This window comes from Parambassis ranga, chromosome 12, assembly GCF_900634625.1.
Source record: "Parambassis ranga chromosome 12, fParRan2.1, whole genome shotgun sequence".
Taxonomy (NCBI): Eukaryota; Metazoa; Chordata; class Actinopteri; family Ambassidae; genus Parambassis; species Parambassis ranga.
In genome coordinates this window covers 7,489,938-7,516,982 of record NC_041032.1, presented here as the reverse complement: position 1 = coordinate 7,516,982, position 27,045 = coordinate 7,489,938, and the positions used below count along the sequence as shown (strand labels likewise).

The 27,045-nt window shown below is 39.9% G+C and overlaps 2 protein-coding genes across 3 annotated transcripts in view; both read right to left on the bottom strand.

Annotated features, from left to right (window-relative positions):
* Nucleotides 1–637: 637 nt before the first annotated feature.
* On the bottom strand, nucleotides 638–8,816 carry slc26a1 (solute carrier family 26 member 1). Of its 2 annotated transcripts, none has more exons than XM_028417907.1 (8): nucleotides 8,687–8,816; nucleotides 4,105–4,588; nucleotides 3,811–4,023; nucleotides 3,298–3,544; nucleotides 2,966–3,197; nucleotides 2,573–2,756; nucleotides 2,167–2,454; nucleotides 638–2,067 (listed from the first exon to the last, which is right to left on the bottom strand). In XM_028417907.1, the coding sequence occupies exons 1-8, from the start codon at nucleotides 8,743–8,745 to the stop codon at nucleotides 1,492–1,494; spliced, it is 2,283 nt and encodes a 760-aa protein (XP_028273708.1). In that variant the 5' UTR covers nucleotides 8,746–8,816; the 3' UTR covers nucleotides 638–1,491. The 2 variants fall into 2 exon arrangements, with proteins under 2 accessions (XP_028273708.1, XP_028273709.1); XM_028417908.1 differs by lacking the exon at nucleotides 8,687–8,816 and adding an exon at nucleotides 7,149–7,291.
* Nucleotides 8,817–13,414: 4,598 nt separating this feature from the next.
* Nucleotides 13,415–27,045, bottom strand: part of LOC114443773 (5-hydroxytryptamine receptor 4) — a 30,175-nt gene continuing 16,544 nt past the window's right edge. The window contains exon 7 of the mRNA XM_028418082.1: nucleotides 13,415–13,565. Within this exon, the coding sequence (XP_028273883.1) occupies nucleotides 13,472–13,565 (94 nt within the window). The 3' untranslated portion in view covers nucleotides 13,415–13,471. The remainder of the gene's footprint in view (nucleotides 13,566–27,045) is intronic.

Sequence of the window (27,045 nt, the reverse complement as noted above, 5' to 3'; positions counted from 1 at the left end):
AGCTAATTTTTTTGCAAGTTTATAGTTAGTAATAAGTAAAAGATCGCCTCTTAAATATATATACTTGTTTAACTATGCCAAAGACAGACACGTGTACTTCTTATAAGCATGTGTGTTCAGCAACATAAAATCCCTTTTTCCAAGTGTCATCTTTCAGAATAACTTTCATTATAGAACAAGACATAATGTCAGTGTCAGAAATTATGATTATCGTGTTTGCTAAAGACAGGCATTCATACATTACCTCATGGACTAATGGATAGTTGTGCAGAGCAGGGTGCCCACACTAATGATTTTGAAGGAGTATGACTGCAAAATGTAGAAACTTGCAAGTCAGTTATTTCATTTTTTACTATTATTATGTTGAGAATTATTTATTGTATTTGTGATCATTTAAACAGGTTTTTCCTTTGAGCTCTGTGATGCCTGGTGATCTGTCCTAAGCATACCGCTGCTGGGATAGGCTCCAACCCCACCCCCCTTTTCCAAGACAAGTGAGTTCAGTTTTCTTTTTATTCAAAAGATCTCTTCCTAACATTAGATAACGTTAATAATGGATAAATCACACACAAGCACTTCACTAAAGACTTTAATTCAAGTAGTAAACATTAAAACTAAAAATATTATTCCCATTGAAGTTAAATGAATGAATGAAAAATTTCAGACAAAAATAAATGTATCAAAGTTTTCCCAAATTTACAAACAATCATGCTTAAATGGTATTCCAACAACATTGTTTGAAATGAATATGTACATTCTTTTTGTATTGTTATTAAGTTTAGAACGAAATCATTGATTTCAAACTAAGGCTAATATATAGGACATTAACTAACACTGATTTATCAAAGAGCACGCTCCTATTTTGGCTGTCAAAAATATGTTTGTGTTTTTGGCATCACCTGCTGCCATCAGTTTATTTAGTAAAAAAAAATGTCAAACCCTTTGTTGTGTTCTTACTGTCGGAAGATCAGAGTACATGTTTGTGGTTATGAGCCCTGTTTTGAAGGCATGATGTTCTCTGTGCAATAGAAGCTGGGAAAAAGCACACAAAGTCCTCGTGAGTCACGTAAAACTCATGCATGGGTTGCTCTTCCGTAAAGAGTTTAACTAGCCTTTTGGAAATGATTGGAAGTTCAAGGTACTAGTTAGCAGTTCTGGAAATTTCACTGATAATGGCTGCATCTTCATGTCTGTACTATGGACTCCTGGATTAAAGCCACTATGGACTTTGGCTTTAAGTAGCATAAACACCGGTAGCTCTAACGGTAGTAAAAAAACATTTGGTATACTGACCTACGTATGTTGTAAGTGATTGTTAATGCTTATTGATATCAGTGATTCTATGTCAGGCTCAGGTAGATAGGAGTGAAGCTTTTGCGGCTGTGATCTCTGAAGGCTTGTTGGGTGAATTAAGTTTTATCTAAGGGCACAGAGTTAAAAGTAAGTTAAGTAAAATATACATCATCAAAAACTTTTTTGATCTCGACTGACCTATACCACAGAGTCTTCTGATCTGATCTCTGATGCTGCAGATGCAATGTTTGCATGAAGAACTGCAGCGTGAACTGTGTGAAACAAGAGGCTACTCATGTCTTTGCCATCCTTCCCAAAGAATTGTCCCTTCTGCAGGGTATCAATGACTGAGGTGTTACAGCTGGCAAGGAGCACACATATGCCGATCTCTTTATATTCCTTGACCAGCGCTTTAAATGTGCCCATGCCTGTTGAGTCTATGAAAGGTATGGCAGAGCAGTCCAAAATTATTGTGTGGAACCCCAAGTCTCTTTGAACGAACCCTACAATGACATCATCGTTGTATCGCTCTGCCTTGATTTGCTTCTTGGACATTTCTTTGGCTTTCTTCTCTGCCTTTTTCCTCTTTGTCAGTTCCAAGAATGGTTGGACTCCCACTGCTCTGTAGAGGGATTTGAGAAAAGATTCTTTGTTGGCGTAGTACAAAGGAGCCTGGAAGCGGAAGATCTGAACCCGAGAAGGTGGTGTGAGATTCTTGTACTCATCCAAATCCTCGTAAAGATCAGTGCTATTTAACCGGCCAAGGAGAGCAACCTGACAGCAAACAGCAGATTAGTGATCAATGGGATAAAGAGAAATGCAGACTTTTAATGAATAGACTGATATTCATCATTTCTCTTTTTATTTACACACCTTTGGATTCTGGGTCTTAAAGATGATGCAGCTCATGGAAAAGATCATTCCAACAAGGAGGCCCAGCTCCACGCTGATCAGAGACGTGGCTGCCATGGTGACCAGCCAAACAATGGCGTCATTCTTGCTGGCACGCCACAGAGCCGGAGCATCCCTGAACTTCCTCAGTGCTCCCCGAAGGCTCACGATGATGATACAGGCAAGAACACATTTTTGGAGAGCGTAGAAGAAAGGTGCAAGGTAGAGGAGGACAAGGAGCACTACCATCGCGCTGACCAGACTCGATACCTGGTAGAGGAGTAAGGGGGAGAGGGTGTTTATGATGGGATAAACTTTGAGTGTTTTGTTTTGTTTTTTTGTATCAATGGTAAATCCATCCTAGTCAAGTGCAAATTTTGAACTTCACCTGGGTTTGGCAGCCTGTTGAATCCCTGACCATGGTTTTTGCCATTGCTGCACTGGTGGTGAAACAGTGAAAGAAGGAGGGGATGATGTTACAGAGGCCGATCGCCAGCATCTCTTGGTTGGGGCGAACGGTGTAGCCATTTTTCTTGGCAAACATCTCAGACAGCGACACTGTGAAGGCAAAACTACAAGAAAAAAATGATATAATTATTTTTTGGTCTCTTTCACCAGTTTTAACAACTTAAAATGAGCTATTTCCGTTTTTGCAGAATGCAGAGCATAGGGGGAGGAGTAGGAATGTCCTTATGGTTTCATAATCATGCTTCTAATCTCAGATAAGAGATATATGCTTATACAAAGCCAACATGCAGTTACCTTGGTCATACTTACATACCTAATGACAGACAAAGGAATGGCATCCAGTGCCACCCGTGGCATCAGACTTAAGCTGGGCACCTGTGGAGGGATGAACCCCGTTGGGATGTGACCAGAAATACTGGAACCATAACGCCTGTTCAGTTCCCCAGAATGGCTGGCTAGTGTAGCTCCTGCCACTACAATCAGCTCAGTCGGTAGAGGGATCTTTAGACGGTCCTTGTAGCGCTCCTGGATCTCTTTCCCTGCAACTGTTATCAAAATCCATATAAGAGTAAATATCCAGTCAGCCCCATCATAAAAACATTTTAATATCAAGACCAGTACATTGAAGTAGTTATAATGACTGACCTAATATTGAGATACAAATGGCACTCGTTATGAGGTCACAGAAGTTGGTCTTGTGAATGTTGGCGAAGATGTTGATCCAGGTGACGACCACTGTACCATAGCCCTGGTGACGAGGGATCTTTAGACCCAGCAGGTATTTAGCTTGCACAGTCAGGATGGTGAAAGAGGCTCCGGTGGCAAAGCCATCAAGCATGGGGGAGGAAAGGTACACAGAGACAAATCCAAGCCGAAATACTGCCATCATAACCTGGTGAGGGGAGTGGGTTGTAGAGGAAGGAAAGTTAGTTTGTAAACCAATTGGCATAAGATACAAATGCAGGACTGTCATAAATGGGCTGATGGTTGAGGATCCTAAGCATTAAAAACTCAACCCCACCTAGGAAGTACCTGGAGAAAACCCACACAGGCATAGGGAGATTGTGCTAACGCCTGCAGACCCCAGCCGACTGAGAGGTTAAAATGGGGAATTTTCCTTGCTAGCTGTTGGACAGTAAGGTCTGTCTATTCCTTTACCTGGTAGACGCCGGCCAAGAACGTAACAGCAGCTGCAACGCTGATGGCATAGTATTCCTTTCCGCACTGCATGCCCATCAGCTCCACAGTGTACACTTTGCCCTCTGTGATGTTTGTCCCCAGTGTGCCATTAAAAACATTATTGCTAGCACTAGATGACGTGGAGTCCTCATTGAGGTCAAAACCTGCCAGGAACACCTCCCTGTCCACCACCTGCAGGACAATGGAAAACAGGAAGACACCTTTATTAATCAATACAATAGGAAGACCCTCCCATCTTGTGTGATCTATTACCTGTCCAACCATAAGGCTCATGAGACTGAAGATCCCCACAGACACGTGCCTGGATGTCCCCATGAGGAAGTAGATGATGTTGGCGTAAAATGAGGTGTATAAGCCATAGATGGGGTCCACTCCAGCCAGCAGACAGTAAGCAATGGCCTGTGGCACTAAAATGATCCCCACAATAACGCCAGACATCACATCGCCCCAGATGTACTCTCTGAGTTTGTATTTAGGCAGCCAGCGCACGACGGGGAAGAATCCTGTCAGGGTGGACCGGACTTTAGGCCCAGAGCAATTTGCACCCTGCTTCAGCTTGGATTTGAGGACAGAAATTGTGGGCTGACGCTGGCGAACGCACCGCTCCAAGAGAGGAGGTGGGGCCTCTGGGGTCTCTGTGACCTTGGGGTACTCTTCCATGGTCTCAGGGAGGAAGAGGAGGCAGAATGGTGAGAGGGAGAGGGAAGGGTGGAGGATGAAGTGGTCAGCTGTGCTCCTGTAAAAGGCAACAGAATTACTTACTACTAATTATTTTTTTTAAACAATGCAGTTTTTTTCTTATGAAACACTTAAAAAGGCAAAGTTTCAACTAAAGTTTAGACTATAATATTCACATCCATGCACTTGCAGCCTTCCTCACCATCATCTATATAAGATATTAAACAATACAGCGGAATTTCAAAGCTTGAAGCAAAGCAGACAAACTAAATGCTGTCAATCATTATGCATTCCTGGAAGTTCTTGCAAGACGCTAACGCCGTTTCCTTGAACATTTCCTACTGTAGTTTAATGCCGCCTTCGTGCATATTCAGATTCTTTGTGGTTGTTTCATCAGCCTTTAAGTTTCTGAATCAGCCCCATTGGGTGATCATTTACTCAGGATTACAGATTCACTGTGCAGCATCTTTCTTGTAACAGTTGGCTAAATGTTAATTAGTTCCTTTTCCCAGCATTGAAGTGCCGTTGAACCTTCCCTTTGGAAACATGTGGTGCTTTTTCTTGTCTGAGTACAAAGATCTAAGCTTCTGTTCTCCTTCCAGCATTTAAGCACATGCTGACCACTGCTTGTTTATCTGGTTCTCTGCGCTGAGCTGTTGTCTGACATCTGAGGAATGACAGCGTGATTACAAAAGTTGTCAAAGTTCTGGGCAAACTAAGCACGTGTGTATATAAGGATGATAAGATAACAATGACCTCTGTCACAATGAAGTCACCCTGTTGCAGCTTTATGTATTAATACTCGTATGAAATCTAAAAATGGAAAACAATGCAACATGTTTCATTAGGGCCCGAGCATGAAACATGCGAGAGCCCTATTGAAACCCTAGGGATTATTATTTTTTTCCCCTTTTTTGGTAGAAACTTGGTAGAAAAATTCATTCGGCTGAAATGCACATAGGAAACTGGCTCTATAGCACCCCCTAACGCATAGCCCCTTTGTTCGAGCTTGGAACGTTGCCATGTCAACAGTCCACTGATGTCAAAACGCGTTCCAAAACTCTTTCAAAAGTGTTATGGTGTTACAGAGAAACACTGTATTTTCTGCAGTACCACCAACATACTTCACGCAATGGACATAATCTTACAGTACTGCTATGGACCTGAGTCTGAACAGATATATATGCTAATAGGATGATACCGTCACAATGCCACCTACTAGCAGGAGGAAATTTCTGTTGTAAACATGTGTTCGTTGTACGTCTCTGGAAATGAGAGGACAGGAGAGCATAGGACGGGAAACTGCGCAAGGAGGGCCCGCTATGCTGCTTGCGCTTTAATTTTATGTGAGTCCAAAATGAGACCCACTATACAAACATATGGGAAAAACTGCAGGGACAGATTGTTTTTTTTGTTTTTTTATCAATGATCAGTGGCCGCTCTTTATTTCCTCTCCACGTGCATGACACTCAGTGATGAAGCTCCTGTCTGGCAGGTTGCGGGAGACCTTTCTTACAAGGTGAATAGTTTTCAGTAGCAGCTGTGTCGCTGCAGAGATAACCATGCTTCAGAAACCATAAAACTGTAAATGACATGTAATCAGCCTTCTCTATCACAACACTGGCATGTGCTGTGATTTAGACATTAGGCTCTAATGGACTGATATGACAAGGGATAAGGAGGAGGGATTTCTTTGTTTACACATTACACATTATATTAGTATAATATTAGTATAATAGTTGTTTTTTTGGCATATGACTGATTTTTCTGTGATTGTTAAATTAAGTTTAATCACTTTATTTATGTGTCTATTTCACACTTCCTTATACTCATTAACATAAACTCCCTATATACATTTTGAACCTTTACACACTGTCTCTTTGTTGTTTACCTTTTTACTTTGCATAAAAATGACCCTTTTGAACAAGCCAACACAGAGCCCAGTCTGTGTTTGTGTGGGTCTTATAAATTTCACCTGACATCTTTACTAAAGACACTTTACACTGAGAAAATAAACCTGAGTCTCCTGAAAAGCCACCTTACATTTGCTTAGAAACTCTCCTGATTAACAGCAGGACATGGGAGGAGTCACACTGAGGACTTTTTTAGAGGCCAAACAAATAAAACCTGTTTCACCGTTTCAACCATGAACAGCACAGAGAGCAACTGATTAAAGCCATCTTTAATCAATGTTCTCTGCCTGTGGTCATGTGAGATAAAAGTACCCCATGGCTGTTTAGAAATGCCCTTTGAGAGGGAAGCCCAGCTTTCATTTACTCATCAGATATCTTCCATTAAATGTTAAACGTGTAAAGTTAACTGTGACAGAAAGGTGACTCGTCCTGAAATTAGACATCTTGCATTTGTTGGTTTGAAGATTGTCTCTAAAAATGCTGTCATTTCATTATAAACTGCAGTTTGTGTAAACACAGAATCAAAACCTTTAAACTCTTTCTAATTAGGCTACATTGATCATTATAGATACACTTAAAATACAATGTGACATCTTTTCAGCCTGCACTTCACCAAGACAAAAACACATAATTTATGCATCTTGTTATATTACTAAACTACTTGGTGCACATCAAAAATCATCAGTGAAGTGTGATGACACTCACCTGCAGAGTCAATTCCACAGGGACACACAGGAGTCTCCTAATGTCTGGTTTTAAAGTCAGCTCTGTGTTGACAGCATTAGCTTCTTCTCATTATCATGTGTCTGTAAGTGTCTCTTGCCAGGTCTCAGATGTCATCTGAGCAGTCAGAGATGTGAGTGTGATCTCTGCATATATAGTAAGATAAGCATAGCCCTTTGCTCAACCTTACACTGCTCCTGATTGGCCAGGTCAAAAGGAATGGGCAGGCCCTCTGTGTTTGTGTTGAATCAAGTCAATTTTTTACTGAATCAAAGTGTTTATCTGCCCTGCTGGATCCCCAGGGCCCACGATTGTGTTTGCAAAGCCAGAATGAGCTCATACTTGTATGTCCTACTGTTTAAAGACAAATTGGATTACACAGCAAACAGAAGATAAGTCATGGCTGAGGTGTAACAAGCTACAAGGTGTGAATGTTATCTATGGGAACTGTGCAAGGGAAGCAACATCTCACTCTCTACTCAGAGATAAACATTGTTGTATAATATAACAAGTGGAACAAGCAATGTTTTGTTCCTACAACAAGGATAGATAGAAAAGTGTACACAGGCTGTAGACTCCTGGTCCACTGGCTCATCCTTTGGCTTTTCGTCCTGTTATAATTTTATTTTTTGTTTAGATGTTGATGTTACTGCTCGGAAATAGAAATGGGCCGCATCATTAGCTCTCCAGGATTCATTTATTACCATTTGTGGTTGGAAATTGACCCTTTACATGGGCCTAGTTTCAAATTAACTGATACCATGCCCACATTTTGTTAAAACAGATGGACAAACAATATCACATCAGCACATCCAGCATGGTATTTCATTGAAAATCTGTGCACTAATTTGTCTACTTCAGGATGCTCATTCAATGCATGTTTATTGCTAGAGTCTTTTATTTTGAAATCTGTGTTTTGTTTCCTGTTCATTATTGATTGCTGAAGAATTCGTTTCCTTTGATTTGTACTGATGAAATCTTAACTGTTATGCCGTTAGCCTGTTTTCATTATCAAGGAAACATCCATGGAAACATGTAAATGTGTGTCATGTTCTTTAAACCAGATTAAAGAAAAAGATGGAGTATCTGAGTGACTAAAAAAATGTGGAGTGAGTGAGGGAGAACAGCTATGGTTCAAATTCACTATAAGACAGTGGGTCTCTGTGTACTTGTGCATGCAAGGGTTTGGATGTGTCACTGTATGCATTATGAGGCAGACTGAATAGCATTTATTGTTAGATGTAGCAGTATATGTTTTTTAGACTGCAGCCTCTTCTTTAAGGCAGTGCATGTAACTGCACAGTCACTTCCTGCTTACAAAATGTAGACAAAAGTGCAAACAACAAGCAAACCCCCCCTTACCCTGCTCTGACTGAAAGGATTACTGCACTGCCCCTTTAAATCCACCGGCAGCATCCATCTGCCTGCAAATCTGTTCTGTTCTTTCTGTCTGAAAGCTTCATTTCCATTTCTGGCCACAGTGTTGCTTTAGAGCAAGTTAAAATGGGGGGTGCACTCACCCAAAGTGAAGGAGCTGGAGGCAGCACCGTCCATGCCTCCCTGAGTGGCTGCTGCTCATTCACCATCACTGTGTTTTCCATTCATTTTACTGCTCGCTGCCTCCTGCCTCTGGCATCTTCCTGCTTCCTCTTGCAAAGCATGATGGGAACAGGAAGCCCTGTCTGGTTCCTGTCTGCGCATTCAAGTCTAGCAGAGGGGAGGGAAGGGGAGTGAAGAGGAGGAGGAGGAGGAGGGGAGGAGAGTAAAGAGGAGGAGGAGGAGGAGGAGGAAGGGGGGGAGGGACTGGTGGCTAATGATGATGGTTACTATTGCGTCTGGTGTGTGTGAACAGACATCAGTAAGACATCGAAATCATACTATAGAAACAAACACTACATTTTTATTGCAAAAACGTCTTCAGTATGGCTGATCATGTGCATAAAAAGCATGACATTAACACAATCTGAGCACAATGTAACTGATGATCTTAAATGAAACAATATTGACAAGGATTTCATAGGAACCCGAGATATATCCAGATTCTTTTATTTATAAGCAGGTTAATACTCACAAATAAATACATTTTCAGTGCTAGTTAATGCAACATATCCTCATTCATGTAAGGATTTAATTTAAGAAAACATCCCTGTGTTTGTCTGTCCATGTGAAAATCTGACCGTCCGACAAGCTTTGAAAAGTTATTTCTTAACCTCATGACACCACTTAACCTTCTCTTCACCTTCTCAGGGAATTTACACCAGTTTCACAGGAGACAGTGAAGGCCTCATCTTCTATTTATTAACTCCCCGGGTTTAGAATTAACAACTTTACTTACCTGGCAGGAATGCAAATGTTTAAGAATGATTAGCTGTGACATAAGGACCAAGATGTTCACTTTACGACTTGCCTTGGATAAGACTGTGGTTAGGTTGATAAATATGGATTTAGTGTATTGATCACTTGTGTGCATGTGTCCTGGTCACGCAGCAGCTTCATTGAGAGTCATAGAGTAGTAATAACATTTTAGTTAAATAGTTATAAGCATCAATAGTTTTGCTGATCAAGCATGAATATATCAGCTTATAACCAAACACATGCCTGTTTATTCCAGCCCTGTAATGGTCAGGGCAGGAGGGGAGGAATCATTTGAATATGAAACTGCAAGGCAGATTATCTGTTCCTGCAATTTAAACATGAATAACAACTAGAGTCAATATTAAAGTAGGAAATGCCCACTAGCAACACTGATAATGGCCTAACAATAATGATCATTCATAATTCATAGGTGCAACTCTTTATTTATTTCATTTGCCAGGGATGCAGCTACATCTAGTGGCAGCAAAGAGGACAGGCAAGTATTTTAGATTTAGTGTGCTGTTTTCTTTTCTCTGTACTTTTTTTGCACCTCTAGAACTGATAATTTCCTGCCACATTAGTAGGATATAATACATGTATTTGTTGTTGTAGGACCACGTGTTGCTGTAAACACACCTGTATGTCATACTGCTGGTGCTCTCATCGGTTTTTGATAGTTCTATAATAAAAATAAAAGTGTTTTTACTTTTGTGAAAAAAATGAAAATATATTTTGAAATCTAAACCTCAAATCTTTGTACAACAGGCTCATTGCTGCCCCTGGAGGCAACTACTGGAACTACAGTGTTTCAGGATTTTGTTTGCCTTTCTAACCAATTAGACAAATCAATTTGTGACAGCTCCATCTTTTTAGTGACAAGCTTCACTTAAAGTAGGAGTGCAGAATTCATCTAATGCCCTCAAGGGGCAGCAAAGAACCATTATTACCAATACTTTTACATGAGAAAGATGAGAAGCGACTGGTTTGTCAGATGAAGATCTGGTGATGGCGATAAAGAGCAGCTCAAAGCTGTCTCCTTAAGCTTTTCTATGGGAACCATGTGGGCTCGTCTCACACATACTGAATGTGGCTAATCTCAGGGCACTGCTTTGAAGTCGAGGCTGACCTCCTGGTCTGGATAAAGATAAGTAATAAATCCAAAAATAAGTTCAAAGACATCACACTTCAAATCTAAGCAATTTGTCTTTTCATTGAACTTACCTGTTGGAAATGCAGAGGTGCAAAACACTCACTGATATTGAGTCCATAGATGGACAGAGTTCTGAATATGCCCCTCATGGGGTTAAAAATAATTTTCTGTTTCCGTGTTAGCTTCAGATTAATCTCAGAGCCAAGGTGCTTTTAGAAAACCAGGGCCAGGTCTGTGAGACAAAGCCATGAGATCTTCAGCCTTTGGACAGCATATAATCCCAGAGAGATCGTGCTGGAGTCGGAGAGTTTTGAGAAGGATCACAGAATAATGAATTCCTCCTTTAGGATTTTCCTTGATTGGTTAATGGCCAGCAGATTCAGGGTCAAAGCCAATCAACCCAGCAAATCAGCTCAAAGATTTTTTTATTCACCGGGGAGGGAATGATTGGGGATAATCGTGTTGGCCGTTACCAAACAGGCTCTCTGACGAGGGGCTTTGTGTGTAATTGCCGCCTGCCACCGCCAGCAATAACAAAGGCTTGTTAAAGATGTTTCAGGTCCACACAGAATAATATTAGTCTGTGCTTGCTGGTCATGTTGTCTTAGTGAAGACAAAAGCACATCACAGAGCTCAAGTTGTAATCTTTAACAGAAGATGGACTGAAGTAATACCTAAAATGGGGACAATGTTTTTTGCATAAAGCATCATCTGATGGGATGTGACTGTTGCCGGGCAGCAGGTCTCAAAGTGGACCCTGGGCTCCTCCTGGTGGTCACAAGAGGAACATCGGTGGTAATGATTTTAGATGTTCATTCAGAATAATTTGAGAATTAGAGTCCTACAGCTTGCTGCAAGTTGGAAACAAACAGCTTCTAAGACAGCTTAGAAATATCATCATAAACCAAATCACAGCATTTATTGTGTATTTAACATCTCTAACACGCACAATTAGCATGAAATGCATGGCTCAGGCTTGATTCTTGATTATCTGAGTTGATATCTGAAGCAGAAGGGAAAATGAAAATGCAGAAGACAGTGGGCGGCCGAGTCGCTTTCACACATTTTTCTCTTAGAAAGGTGTCATGATGGACAGTTTGTAATGTAAGGTAAGCATAAAACCCTGAAGATCACTGCTGTAGAGACAGTTTTTGTTCCAGCTTTTAGCTGTTTGTTTGTTTTTCTTCTTCTTTTGTTTAAATTGTCTCTATTCCTCTTCCATCTTTGGTTTCTAAGAGCTACAATGTTCTCAGTCCAATAAAACTGGACTCATTACTCTCAGTGGTTGGACAGAGAAAAACTCTACACTCCACTCCTTAATAAGACTCACCTGCACATGAAGGCCGTCCTCTCTCACCTGAACCCAGTCACTAATTAACAAGCTTATATAGCTGCCTGCTTTATTTTGCTCTGTTGCTTGACTCTCACTCATGTGTGTCATATTTGTTTCTGCTGTGTGCTTTATATACTTCGCTTCAGCACATTCTTAATATATATATATATATATATATTTATTTTGTTGTGCCAAGCTGTTTAAGGGATGATAAGGGATCATTTGGATGTTTGTGACCCATAAATGGCTGCAGGTGTGAGCGTGAATGGTTTGTTTGTCTATCTGTGTTGGCCCTGCAACAGACTGGCGACCTGTCCAAGGCGTGTACCCTGCCTCCTGCCTGTTGATAGCTGGGATAGGCTGCAGGTTGCCATGACCCTGTAGTGGGTTAAGAAAATGGATGAATGAAAACATCAGCAGCCATATTATCAAAAATTCCAAATGTATGAGGTTGAAATTAATCATCATCCACCACGAATTTCAATAAACAAAAGTTTTTATTTAAAATATGATGGCTGTTTTTGGGCTGATTTCTCTTTCAAGAAGCTGAAGAGTTTTGTATTTGTTAACTCTCCTGTTATCATAAGTAATGATTGTTGCAGAGAAAATTATATAGAATTATGATAAAGATTGAAAAAAACTATAAAAAAGAATTTAGTCTAATGTTTAAACAAACAATAATCACACAATTTATCTCATATTCCTTTTACTTTCTCAGATACATGTATGGCAGTGTCTGTCCAGAGGTCGTATAGTATGTACAGTATGTACCTTCAGTGCTTTGAACATTTACAAAATCAATTTACAAAAGTATTTTCTTACATACATCAGTGTCGCTCCTCTCAAAACGATGACAATCCCCGTCCATTAGAAGCCATTTTACACTACTTGAATGTAAAGCTGCGCTACAACTTCACTGTCAGCAGTGTTCAGCTGCAACAAATTAGAAACTGACGAGCCACAATTAGTGATTTATGTGCCATTAAAGACGTTTTTACAACGCTGCTGCTAAGGAAATCAAATTCATTTCTGGTTTTATACCTTCAGTCTTTGGTGTTTTGTTCACAGCTGTGTCAAAGTATAATGTGGGAGAGAAAAATGTCCACTTTGCATCCAGCAGTTTCACAGTTAATGCTGGTAAAAGGCTGGACAATAAATCAATCCATACTTATAGGTCATTTAAGAAGTGGTCTGGTTTTGCAAGCTTGTAGTTTGCAAACGTTTTGCTGTTGGACTGCAAACACTTCCTTGGAATGCAGGAGTAGATTCTGCACTAATCTGTTGGAGCATCAACATAATGAATAATGATACAGGAGGCAGACAGCATCCTCACAATTGGACCAGTCCGGTCAGTTCACAGTAGACTGCTGACACCACAGAGGCCAAGAAGTCCAGCTCAGGGGTGTCCCCCCCCCCCACACACACATCAGCTGACAATGCCACAGTTCTGTTACTATGAAGTCATCCTCATAGCGGTCCAAGAGAGTCCTGGGACTCCTGTTCATTGGCCAGTATTGTCCGCCCGTTGTCGCTGTAACTGCGGTTTGGCAGGAAAGACAATCTGAAAGAGAGACACAGACAATTTTCAGTAGTTTTTTTTTCTGTCCTCATGAAATCCAATGCGTCAAAAATGATCTCTTAATCAAAGGTTAAACAAATAAAACACAAAATAATTTATCAGAAACAAGCCGAGAGGAGCTTCTGTGCAGAGTCAGTGGGAACAGAAAAGGAAGAATCATGGGAAATCAGAATAAAGTGACTGGGAACTGATGCTGGCATTCTGCTTACAGTAAAAGGAGAATTAGTTTTTTCAGAACATGTTTATTTAAAGTACAAATCATATGTTAAACATAGAAAAAGTGAACATGTGTAATAGTTTATAACTAGGAGGAGAGAGGGCAGGAAAGTACCGCAGAACATGCTTTTACTATAGAAACTGAGCAGGATTTACAGTTTATAGCACTATTATAATATAACAATTTGATAATTTGGTCACATGTTTATTTATCAAGTAGCAACTTCGAAATTATTCAGTGTAACTTAAACATAACTGCTTCTTCTTGAAGTTATTTTTGTTTTATTCTAAGTGTGCTAACTGCAAACACATGACTTATTGTTGTGCATATACAGTGAGGATTTTCATAAACTAATAATAAAATGAGATTATGTCCTCCTCCAAACTCATATCAGGGCGAAGCTGGAACAGATTTCTAATTTGTCACGGCAAACTGATTTTGTAAATTGAGGTCTTAGCCCACAGGGAAAAAACATTTCACTGCTTTTAAAGCTACATAAAACATACACAACAATGACAGCAATGACAGGCTACATGCCTTTGTTAGTGGTCAGAATCGAAATTTGACTAAGACTCTTAGCTCTTAAACTACATAATATAATAAATATATACATAATGACAATAACAATAATAATATTAATATTAGGACAGCTTACAAAACAAAACAAAAATCAAAATAAAAGATTCATAAATAACCTTCTCAGTGCCAACTGTAAATTTACCACTTATAATAATCAGATCCTTCACCACAGTCACCACACACACACACACATGCACACACATGTGGAGGCATGTCCTGGGTGAGGAGGGGGAAATATAAACATCAATGTTCTGTGACTTCTGCTTTTCTGTTTTGTGTGTTTTTTCTGTACGGCAAGTTTGTTTACTATCCAAACACAGCCCTGTCTCTGTCCGTCTGTCTGTATGTCACACTAATTTGGATGAAATTCCAGCCCGACACCAGCCGGGAGAGGGATCGGTCTCAGTACTGGACAAAGTCACTCTGAAATGCTGACAAAAAAAAGCCACAAGATTATTATTTGACACTGAATAATAAGAGAGGACCCTCCCCCCGAACCACAATAAATAAATAAATAAGAAGAGAAGGGAGACGGATGGACATGAATATTGTTAAATTACAGTACACCACTAGCTGCGGCATAGGTCATCAGTTAAATAAAATAACTTTCATTTCATGGTTAGTCCATAAAAACATAACAGATTTCATTGTTTCATTGACCTCATTTGAGTTCTCTATCTTATCTGTTTCTTGCCAAAATTATATATTTAGTTTGCCTCAAAGCAAGTCTTTAAAGAAACCAAACACTGTCACAATGTATTCAGATCAGAATTAAAGTCAAATGTTTTTGTCTAAAGCCGGAGAATCAGGCATTCAGTTTTAAGATAAAGTAGATGAATGCATTATTGAAAGTTCAAGTTACATTTTTTTAAAAAGACAAAAAAGTAGAAAAAAACATGCCACAGCAGGCAGAATAGTTTTTTTTTTATTAACTGGGTTACTGAACAGGGACAGTTCATATTAATAAACATGAAGACAAATAGGCTGAGCTGTTTTTCAACTTTTTTGCAAAGCATTCATCAGTATAAAGCACAGATTTCTCGTAGCATTTTTCAACACTGGAAGATTAGATATTTATTTTATCAGCAGTTTATCAGAATAAAATAGCTGTACAGGTCCTCCTCCAATGGGTTTTCATCTGTTGGTGTTTTTTAAGGCGGACTAAAACCCTGTTTATCCTGGAAGATGTGAGCAACCTGCATGCAACGTCTTAACAGGGATAAAGGTCCATTATGAACAAATCCATGCTCAGATTTGGCATCATTAAATGAAAACTATTCTTGACATCTGGGGGCGCTTTGGATTCAAGTTCATCCTGCAGCTTAGGACTGATTCACATTAAAATTCACATGTACAGTTTGACCGAAGCACAGCTGACAGAGCGACTACATTGTTTGTATGCCTTATCACTGCAAATTACAGCCCATCCTACTGGACTTATACATATATGGTGATGTTCATAAGCAATATGTTAACCTTAAATTAAACATGTAGGGCTGAGGCAAATGCTTTTACTGGAGACTTTTAAAGTATGTGTATATATGGCAGCGTTTAACCCTTCTGTGGGGCTTCAATTTGTTAAATCTTAAACATCTTAAACATTTGTTTCCTCCAACAATCCCAGAGTTAGGAGGGAGAGAGTGCTGGAACTTTCCCACAAGTTTAATCTTATAGCATCAGTTACATGAAGAAGCCATAGGGTTAACACTCAGTCCAGTGATAGTACAATGACTCCCTCCTTTGTCTCTTATTATCTGTCTCACTGACAGCTGACATACGAAGAAAAGGTGAAAAGGAGCAGCATGTTGGTGATTTTCCACCATTTTTTCTTTGTGTTCTTTCTGTGTTGGGGGCAGGAAAATATGTCCTTGTTGCTGTGTGAGCTGTCTATTATTATAAAGATGAAAAGTTGTAGTACTACATGTTAGTGGGAGAAACAGACAGGTCCTGTGGTATTTTACTAATTTGTCTCATGGGAAGCTCCAAAAGTGGAAAACTGAAGCTGAACTGAACTGCAGGGGAAAGGACAGCAGAGCCACCACTACTTAAGCGTTCTTCCTCTCACAGTTGTGGGTATTTCCTACAGTTAAAAGCATTTAATAAGTACACAAAGCAGATCGTTTTTTACATGTTGCAGCCAGTAATAATTAAATAAAAACACAAACCACAGTGGGTTGTGAGTCCTCCAGCTTGCCCTGCTGGTGTGTGGAAAAAACTGTGTGCAGCATGAAATCAGGCGGCCCCAGAAATGATTTTTGACAGACGTCTTTATTAAAGCAATGTGAGTTTCCTTCGTTGTGCAGTAAACAGATTCACAATCGCTCCTCTGTCTTTAGTTTTCAGGCAATCCAAACGTCTTAAGTTGGGTCGGATATCATCAAATTAACCTGAACTGAAATTAAATCAGGGGATATGATGATTCAAATAGGACAATGTAACACACACACAAATCAAAGTGACCTAGATGTGTTTTTTTTCTTGGATTGTTTGTATTAAGACAAAAATAGAATTAAAAACTAGCCAAAAAAATCTAGTGGCCACACTTTCTGTCTATGTAAGAGGAAATGCGTCTCCATACCAGCAGGTGGCAGTAGTCTTCATTCATCATCCAAAAAAAGGGAAAAAAAGCCATAAGAGCTTGGGCTGTCTGTAAACAATGTTGTGTATGCACAGATGGCCTCCTCTGTGTTGTGATGATCAGATCAGATTTTCATTTACTCACATCACTGTGAAAATGTTTGTGTATTTACATATTCAGATGAGATAAAAAAAGAAAAAGAAAGATGGTATGAACAGGAACTGGATTGGAAAGCTGTGCAGGACTGCAAAAGCTGAAGCCACAGATGTATAAGACTGAAGGACTGGCATGATTTAATAGTATACTTAAATACTTAAAGGACCAGTGTGCGAAATTTAGTGGCATCTAGTGGTGGTGCTCCACATTGCAACCACCTCAACATCTCTCTCTCTCCCTGTTCAAGTATGTGTATGTATATATCATCCTGACCCTACTGTATGTACGTCCTCCATTATTTTGATAATAAATTTTCTCATTTAAACATGTGCGCTTTAAATAAATTTCCTACGTTTATTCACACTGTCCGGATCTCTCAGTGTAAATATGACCTTCCTGAGCAGCAACAGTTAAAAACAGTACAGTGTAGTACACTTTATCGCTGCATCTGGCGTCTATATGCTGCCAGCTTTGCTCTTATCTGTCAGTTAGTTTGATCTGTGGCTGAATTCCAGCCTGACAAATTGAAACTGCAGATCAAAACACACATGAAAAAGCTACTGAGAGACCCGTGAGAAAGAAGGGAATTTGGTCCACTTGATCAAATTTTGAAAGGGATTTTGGTTCTTTTGGGGAAAGACGGGGACAGCCAGCATTTGAGAGGAGATTTTTCAAACTCTTATTTGTTGTTTTATTTCTTTCTTCACATGATTGTTTGTGTATATTGGCCTTTTCTTTTGACTCCTTTGACTGTGTGGTGCCAACAGTGTTTACTGCTTCAGGCTATTGATTGTTGTCTGATGGGAAACTGCCTCGGTTTTTCTCCTGTAAATTTCCTGTGGTGTCTACTGCTCTGGCTTTGATATGTGGATATTTGACAAATAAACAATAAATAAAATAAAAGAGCCACATGAGTAGAATTAATCAGGCTGAAACTGAATGCTAATGCTAATGTTTATCCATCATTAATCACAGTATGTTTTTGTGAGTACATATTTCAGCTATTCTCTCATTGCCGTCAAATACTCCATGCTGCTTCTCATATTTCTACTGGACAGGCCACTCCAGCTGCTCCCTTCTTCCTGCTGCTAATACTGTGGTCACTGTTAAGACAGACACCAAGTCGCTCGTGTAAAAAAAAAACATCATCTGATCCGTAAATGTGACCTTAGGAGAGATCAACACGACAGAGAGGAGAGGTTTGTGTTCCTTTCATTTTCTGCTAATATCTTTCAGGGACATTAAATAATCACATTTCACTCTTATCTCCTCACTTCCAGAGCCAAAGTAGTAAGGAGGGAGTGCTGATGGGGAGAGAAGATAAGACGTTTTTTTTCCCATAAGAATGCTGAGGAGCAGGGTGGCACGATGTAGTGGCAAATTGGTCTGAAACTGAGCGTGTGGCTGGTGGATTGCCCTTTTAACATCCTCTAGCTGGACAGATACAGATACTATTAAAAGAGTGAGACTCTTTGTACTTCTTGTAAACACTGACCATTCTGATCAACAGAGGTCACAAGGTAAAGTTGGAACTTTTATAAAATTATCCACTTTTTTTTCGTCACTGTCCGTTCTCACACACTATGTAGTTAGTACAAGAACAACAAGTACAGGCTGAAGCACCACTTGGAAAAGCTCCGACTCTTGGGGGAATAACATTGGCTAATCGTCAGTGTGAATTCATTCTGATACACTGGAATCTGGGCCAATAAGGCTAACCCAGTAAAACAAATATGTTGGACAGATCATCTGGGTGTCAGAAGATGCATCGACCCAAAATCCAAGAATTACTGGAGGTGAATGATAATTCACACCTGCTAGTCCTGCATTTAGGTCCTGCATAATGTCCATAAAGTGTTCCAATAATACGAAACAAACAGGAAATAGTGCGGCTGCTGCTACAGCATACTAGAATATATGGATTCTAACAGGATCCCTTTACATCTTGAGTAGAAAGTTGAGAGTGAACTGACCTGCAATGAGAAAAAAATGGAAAGAAGACACGGAGGGAAATGGAAAAGAAGAGGAGAGACCAAGTAAGTCAAATTAAGCCATAGAGGAAAGAGATGAGGAAATGAGAAAAGAATCCCTCACATACTGCCTTCCCACAGCACCCTGCCAAAACCTCATGCCACCCCTTTCGCCACCTGAGCTGACCCGTTTGACATGTGATCCTCCAAACAACACAAAGACCCACTCAAAGAAACAGGAAGCAGAAGTTCAGCCTCTGATCGGGGATGAAAACAGTTTTTGTAACACAATATGTAAAAATTACACACATAATAAAAGTCGCCTGGTCGTATTAGTAACTCTCTGAGATTTGTTTTGCCCCTGGTGGTAAATACATGAGATATCTGCTGCCTGAGCCCAGGCCCCTCTAATTTCAGAGTTATATATCTATATATATATATATATATATATATAGATATATATGATTCTGAAGAGCCTTGTTGCTGCTCCTGAGGCCAAACCGAATGAAAACAGCAGAAATGAAACATCAGCTATAAGGAAGCAACTGGAGTCTTTGCTCCTTTAAAAATCAAATGCACTGATCACACACTAACACACGAGCATCATGAGGACATTATTAAAACCCCCAAAAAGTTCAAGTATACACACAGACTTGTGGGTGGACTGACTGAAGCACAAACAGAATCAACATTCGTGCTGTTTTTCTGGGTTTCTAGGACAGAGCATCCATAGATAGCTGAATGTTGCACATTCAGCTATCTATGGATGATCGTGTGTCCAATGCAGTGAGCTGAGATATCGCTTGACAGATCCTATAATGAGTGCAACCTTGATGATATATATATATATATATATATATATGGTGGATCTAAGGTGTGAATTTTCATTAGCATCATACTCTCAGGTAGGAGTCAGTCACATTTATTTTTTTCCTCATAGTCTCCCAGGGTATATTTGCACTCTGAGAAACAGAAATCACAGCAAACAGGCAAGCACATAGCTCCTGTTTTTAAAATCTTGACGAAGAGCTAAAATTCTGAGGGTGTAGTATCAAGTGAACAAAGATGAGTTCAGATCCACCATCACTGTGGAACGTTGGAACTGGAGCGTTATTGTGGTGGAAATGCACTCGTCTTTCCATAATATCACTTCTCTCATGTTGTCTCGATAGTCTCAGGAGGCGTAGTAAGGCCCCACTCATAGATTTGTCTTTTTTTTGGGATGGGGGGGGGGGGGGGGGGGGGGGGGGGGGTGACAGGAGTCAGAACATTGCCACTGTTTTGATTGTTCTTTCTCTCTGATTGAAAAAGGTGGACCCAAGTCTCATCTGTTGTTACAGATTGCTAGAGAAATCACTCAGGAGCCACCTCAACAATGGTAGGATCAATCACTGGCTGAAGTGATTCAGATCTGAACACTTTTTTTGGGTCTATATAAACACAATCATTGGATCATTCGACTGTAACCAGTCACTTCAGAATTTGGATAAATATCTCATGTTAGATCTGATAAAATGTTAAAAACCTGGCTTGTGATGTGAGTGTAGCTGCGGTCATCCTTCAGGCTGCTTTCAATTCATCAGCCTCCTTTTTGTTCACCATGCTGTTAAGAAGCCGCGCCGCCTCCAATTGTTACCAACGTGTCTTTATATAAGGCATGCATAGTTTGCACTAACATGCCAGTATGCTACTGAACCAAAATATTTATAGAATTATAGATATTTATAGACAGATAGATATAACATTGTTTAATTTATAAATATCCTTCTTTCTTTGGCCACATTGGGATGAGATCCCTTTAAATATTTAATGTGGTTCTGGATGTGATATTACATTTTCTTCTAATAGATGTGAGATTAATTTCCCTCCTATCACTCAGCTCTGCCTGCCATCGTATACCAAGCAGCAGCTTTAAGAAAACAGAGAAAATCCACCGCGTTCTCCAGACAGAGCACGCTTTGTTTTAGAAGAATGAAAATGATTTCATCTGGGTTTGGACCTGATCCTCTTCGGTACCTCTGAAGTTAAACCAACTCACTTCCTGGTCAAAGATAGGCTACTTGATAATAAGATGGTGCTGCTATTTTAAACTTCATATTGTGTGTATGTGGAGCACCTAGTATAGAATGAACACATTTGTCTTTCATTTGCATTTGTTTAATCAGTCTGACTTCTTCCTGTAGATTGGATGATATCTTGTCCAGCCATTATGTCTCAACCTTTCACGTCCTTGTTTGTATAGACATGTTTTTTTTAATGATCCAGGCAATTGTATGCTAGTACAACTTATTCAAACATTAGGATTTGTCTTAATAGGAATCAATGTAAAATCCTAGTTGCCACTTCTTACATATACACACTGTTTTGATCTAAAAATATCTAAAGTGTGTGTGTGTGTGTGTGTGTGTGTGTGTGTGTATCTGCTTATAGCCATTGTATTTTTATTATAAAGCTTCTCCTGCATTATAGATTAGGAAACCTGCTTGCTGTATCTGCCTATATATACCCATGAGAGAGAGAGAGAGAGAGCGAGAGAGAGAGAGGGAGCATGTTTTTCTTTAATAAAACTTGGTTAAACTAAAATAAGTGATCAAGGCCAGATCAAGATTCAGATCGAGCGTTGCAGTTTTATTTGGCTGCACCAGAAATGTTGGAGCAATCTCTGAGGACTTTGAAACTACTGATGTACTCTACAACTCAGACAAAAAAAACATGCAGATATATTCCTGTCAATCAAACACACAGACACACACACACACCCAAGGTGTCCAGCAGTCAACAGGCTATCACATGTAATTCTCTTATTCAATTATCCACCAACCAGCCTATGTTACAGTCTAATCCGTCAGTGACCCATTTTTTATACCGGAAAGTCTTGAATCACAAACCTTTAAGAACTTTTTGAAGAGTTGTCAAAGTGCATGACCACGGAGTGTAGCGGCTCTGCAGCCAAACAGCAGAGCCCCCCAGGCTAAACTGAGCTGATGTAGCCTGTTGCAGAAATATACAATAAAACCCCGAATAAACACACCAAAAACACATTAGAGAAAGGTCAGTGAGTGTGTGCAAAGACCAGTGTAATGGAGGAAGTATGACATGCTAATGAGATTTATGAAGTAACCTTGTTTAACCACAGTCTGGCTACACCAAGACCTTCACCAATGCCTGTTCGCCGTACTGATGATTGTATTCATGACATTTATTAGCTTTTACCACAATGAAATGAAACAAACGCAGCAAATACAGAATAAGCACGACCCGACTGGGCTATGAAGTAGTAACAATATTCATTCTGACCATGTGTCCTTTTTCACAGTACCATGCCTTCACGCTGACTGCTGATGACCAAGTTGTTTACGGGGACAACACATGACCATTTGCGACTACCATCAGTGGAGGAAGAGGGGCAACCATGAGGGGTCTCCGTCCTTGTTTGGCTATCAGAGGAGCTCTCAGTTTTTTCAGCCACCATCTGATTTCTGCTCTGTCGTTACTTCTTGCTCCCACTTTGACCTCAAACAGGATAGCCATCATTTTTTTCTCACTCATTCTCAAAAACATTTTTTCCCCATCATTTATCCCACCTATAAAACGCAGCAGTATGCTACCAGACATCATCTACGCCCACACGTACAGCACGGAGACAGAGTTTATAGTTCATCAAGCAACAAGGGGCAGTAAAGTCGTATTTAATGTTGAGCACACAAGGAGGGGCTACTGTAGCTGCCACTGAGAGTACAACCTGTTTCCTAGAAAACAATTTACCTGAATTGAACTGAATTACATCTCTGTCCTCCTTTGAGGGGGAAATTTGCTCTGCGGAGACTATAAAATCAAAACAGATGATCACAACAACAAAAACAAATCCAGAGAATGTCCAAAACCTTAGCCCCGAATTTAAATTCCATCCACATGCTCACCGCCCGTGCTTCCATCAGATTTAAACTGAGCCTTTCTATCATCTGTATCAGACACAAATTCATTATTTATTTGGATGGACTGAGAAATGTAAAGTATGTGATTCACCTGAAGCTAAAACAAACTGCGCGGTGTGGGTTGTAAGACAAACATCCTCTGCATTCATCTGTCATGAAATGCCAAGCACAATATGCTTACGGTGACAGCACAAACAATTATCGTTTGCGTCTTTATTGAACACACACATTAAGAAATCCCAGTGGAGGAGGAGAGGAGAGGAGAACCCGCGGATTTAATAAACGTTTGAACCTCCGTTAGCAGCAATAACTTCAAACAAGCATTTCCTGTAGCTGCACATCAGACCTGCACAACATTCAGGACCATTATTCCTTACACATCTGCTCGAGCTAAGTCACATGCTTCTGTTCATAGCAAACTCAAAAATTAGCTTTTGTTGATGTCATTAGTCTCACATACTTTTCCTACCTACACTCTTAATGCTGTATTGATGTATTCAATTCAATGTACACAGTTACACTGTTTGTTTTGTGTCCTTTTTAAGACAGCGCTGACTTCAGCACCAAAATCTCATAAAGGCTTTAAACTGCCGGGCATGTGATGAGAGCTATCTATGTCCAAATCATTGATCTGACTCACAGCAGGTGCTCCTGGTTGGAACCAGTTGCAAACCTGGCAGGACAGAACAGGTCAGGAGAACGTCCAGTGAGTAATTTAGTAATGTGATATTTGTTTACCAATCCTAATCTGTTTAAAATTTGGCCGTGACCACCAGACGTAACGGAACACAGTGACAGGGCCAACAATTTCAGGGTTTTTTTGGACAGTTTGTTGGTGTGATCACACGTTCAACTCATCAAAACATGCAGTATTTATCCACTGTCTGGCTTGTGCTGTTTGTGTCACGAGCTACAGAGGATGTACAGCTGGGTGGGTTTGATGTTGTTGTTGTAGAGGTGAGAAGCCATGACGGTCTGCAGAAAATCCATCAGCTACACACATGGTTTAGTCATGATGTTTAACTCAAGTGAAATGAAACTTTATCTGTTAAACCAAGGGTCAGCTGAGGTTAATAGTATTTAATGCTTAAATTTGCAATCCTGTGTAGGACATTTATTTTTATTAGTTCCTGTAATGTTCAAAGGCTGGCTGAAGATGGAGCTGAGCTGGATGGGTTCTTCATGTACAAAAATAAGCAAGCCTTTGGTCCCTCTCAGAAAATAGAATGTCCTAATATGATTTCAAAGAGCTGATTAGCCCAGGTGGGTACACTTCAGCGTCCAATTCGTCACCAGGCAAACGGTTTCTATCGCCCAGCAGAGCAGAGATACATCAGACTGAGGTGGGAGGGGGGGGGTGTTTCATTTGGAGCCCCAGATGAGTTCAGAAAGTTGACAGCAGCTGATGTCCTCAAGCCAAAGTGGGACATAAGGCAGTCTGGGTTAGATATTTTCATAATGTTGTTTTTTTGAATGATTATTTTGCTAAAACAGTTTCATGATTTACTCACACTGCCCTTTTCCTTTCTTAAAATGAGAGACACCTCTCATCTGCGGGTGACACAAAAAGGGCAGGTAATTCTCAAAATGCTTTCAGGAAAGAATGGCAGGTAGTGACAGAGAAAAAAAAAACATTTCACACTAAATTCAACAATAACAACAACAACAACAACAAAAGATGGAAGTGCTAACAGACAGAAAGCGGGATGTGGATGAGAGGAGCAGCTGGAGCATCTGAGGTTTCAATCAAACGATAATAAATCATACAAGTCTCATAATAAATCACAGACTGGAGTGTTTACACTTCCCTGGTCTGTGTGTATAAGCTAAGTGTCTGTGGTTGACTTAAACTCGCTCTCTTTCACCTTCTTCACCCGCAGACAGTGTTTAAGCCCGGAAATAAGGGTGAAGACTAGGAAGGTACATGATCATGTTTTGATGCCGCTTTGACGTATACGACATGAGGATGTTCTGACGATATGAAGAACAAACCATGTGTGAGTGACAGCTGAGCATCGACGAGTACAGCAAGCTTTCAATTACTGGAAGATGAAAGCATGTAGCTCAAGTAGGAGGTGCAACACAGTGTGACATGGCTTTGAAAGGTAAACACTGTGCAGCCTTATATATTAATTTCCCATAATGCATGTGAAAACATCTAAAGGGGCAAAAATGGATAGATATAGCAGAATGTTTATGTATTCATATCCTTATTTTCATCTTTGCCACAGATTGATATAGGGCCTTAACAATTTTCAGTTGCCGTATCTCAGTGTATAAACATTAATATACAGCATTGTCATGCCCATGAACATAAGCATAAGCATGTTTTCACCTCAGACACTCTCTTCTAACTTCTATGAAATTGATCTTGCGTGTGTAAAATCAGTAGAGTCTCCCTTTAACATGCCCCACAATCATTTACATTCTGGATAATGCAGCTGTACCTTCCAGGTTTTGTTATTGTAGTATTTGTATATTTATGCTCTCATAGCTCATTTGTCTTCTTCCCTCCTGAGTGCATGTGCATAGACCTAATTTCCATAAATGGAGCTGAAAGTTTCACCTTATCTCAATAATCAAAACAACGAAACATTCAAGGGTGGAAAAACAGAAGAGATTCATGCACTGTGTGTGTGTGTGTGTGTGTGTGGCAGTGTGGCCTCCACCTGCAGTCGTCTCCCAGATGACATTCATTCCAGAGAGACTTCAATTTCTGCTGTTTTTAAACGGCTAAACAAACTGCTGTGGCACTGACAGCCGGCTCAAATCACACCTACACACACACACATGCTGCTTGGATGGAATTCAGCGGCGCTTGTATCTCTATGAGGAGCTGAAGGTGAACTCGGGACAGATCACCCTGAAGTTGATTAACTGTTACAGGAAGAGTTTGACGTTCTGAGATGTAGCTTGTTATTTTTCCCACCAGATATTTAAGGGGGGACAAGTTCTCATGATAACACTTTGGCTTTCTCACAGCACTTTTACTATATAGACTATTGTATTAATAAATATTCTTCACAGCTGATTTGCAAAGTGGAGTCTGGGTACAATAAAAGCCTGCATTATCTGCTTCCACATTTCTTTTTTTTGTGTGACTCTCATGCTTTTATTTTTTAAGCTCACACATGCAGCCCACACTGTTGAATGTGTCAGCTGCTCCAAGGGAGATAATGATGACTGAGATAAAGACCAGAGGAGAGGAGAGGTGAGATCAAGTGTGAAAAACTAATACCATAAAATTAATCCAGAGGAGTAAACTTGAAGCTTTTACAGCCACAGCTATGAATCAAGACATCATGCTGCTCTCTTTTTGTCCAATAATGAAGTTTGTTTTGTGCTTAAAGTTCAGATACACTACAGCTCATGACCTTTAGAAGGTAAAAATTGATTTCACCTAGATAAATACATACAAATTGTTGAAAAACTGTTTTAGAATAACCTGGCTAGCTCTTATGCTAACTGCCAAGAAATCAACTGATCAAAGAGTTTTCAGTGTGCGACTGGGACGTCCATGATCCAAACAAATCTATGTAATCCTGATGTCTGACAGTGTAAGTGTAAACAAATTTGTAATATGCATCATGCGTTCATGTTTTTCTATTTGGCACATGATTTGTGTTAAAATAGCAGCAAAGAATTCATTTGGAAAAGAAGGTATTTGTTTTCATTAAGTAACCTCAAACCATCATAGTATTTATAGTACAGTATTGTAATATTTGATGCCATTTAGACATGGATAGAGTAATATGGAAAGTTAGCTTCCAAATCCAGGTCATTCTGATTAAGTTTTTTTCGAACAGCAGACAGATTGAATGAATAATAATAGAATAACAACAACAACAACAACGTGTTAGAGTATCTTCTAACTGCTGCAACACAAGAACGTGAGGGACGGTGCTTTATTTACTCAACAGCTTTAATCTGTTTCAGATGCTCTAGATGTCTTTTCTACAACTAGTAGGCACAACACAAGGTCTTTGTTATGACTCTAATCACTACCGGAGCTGTGTGTGTGTGTGTC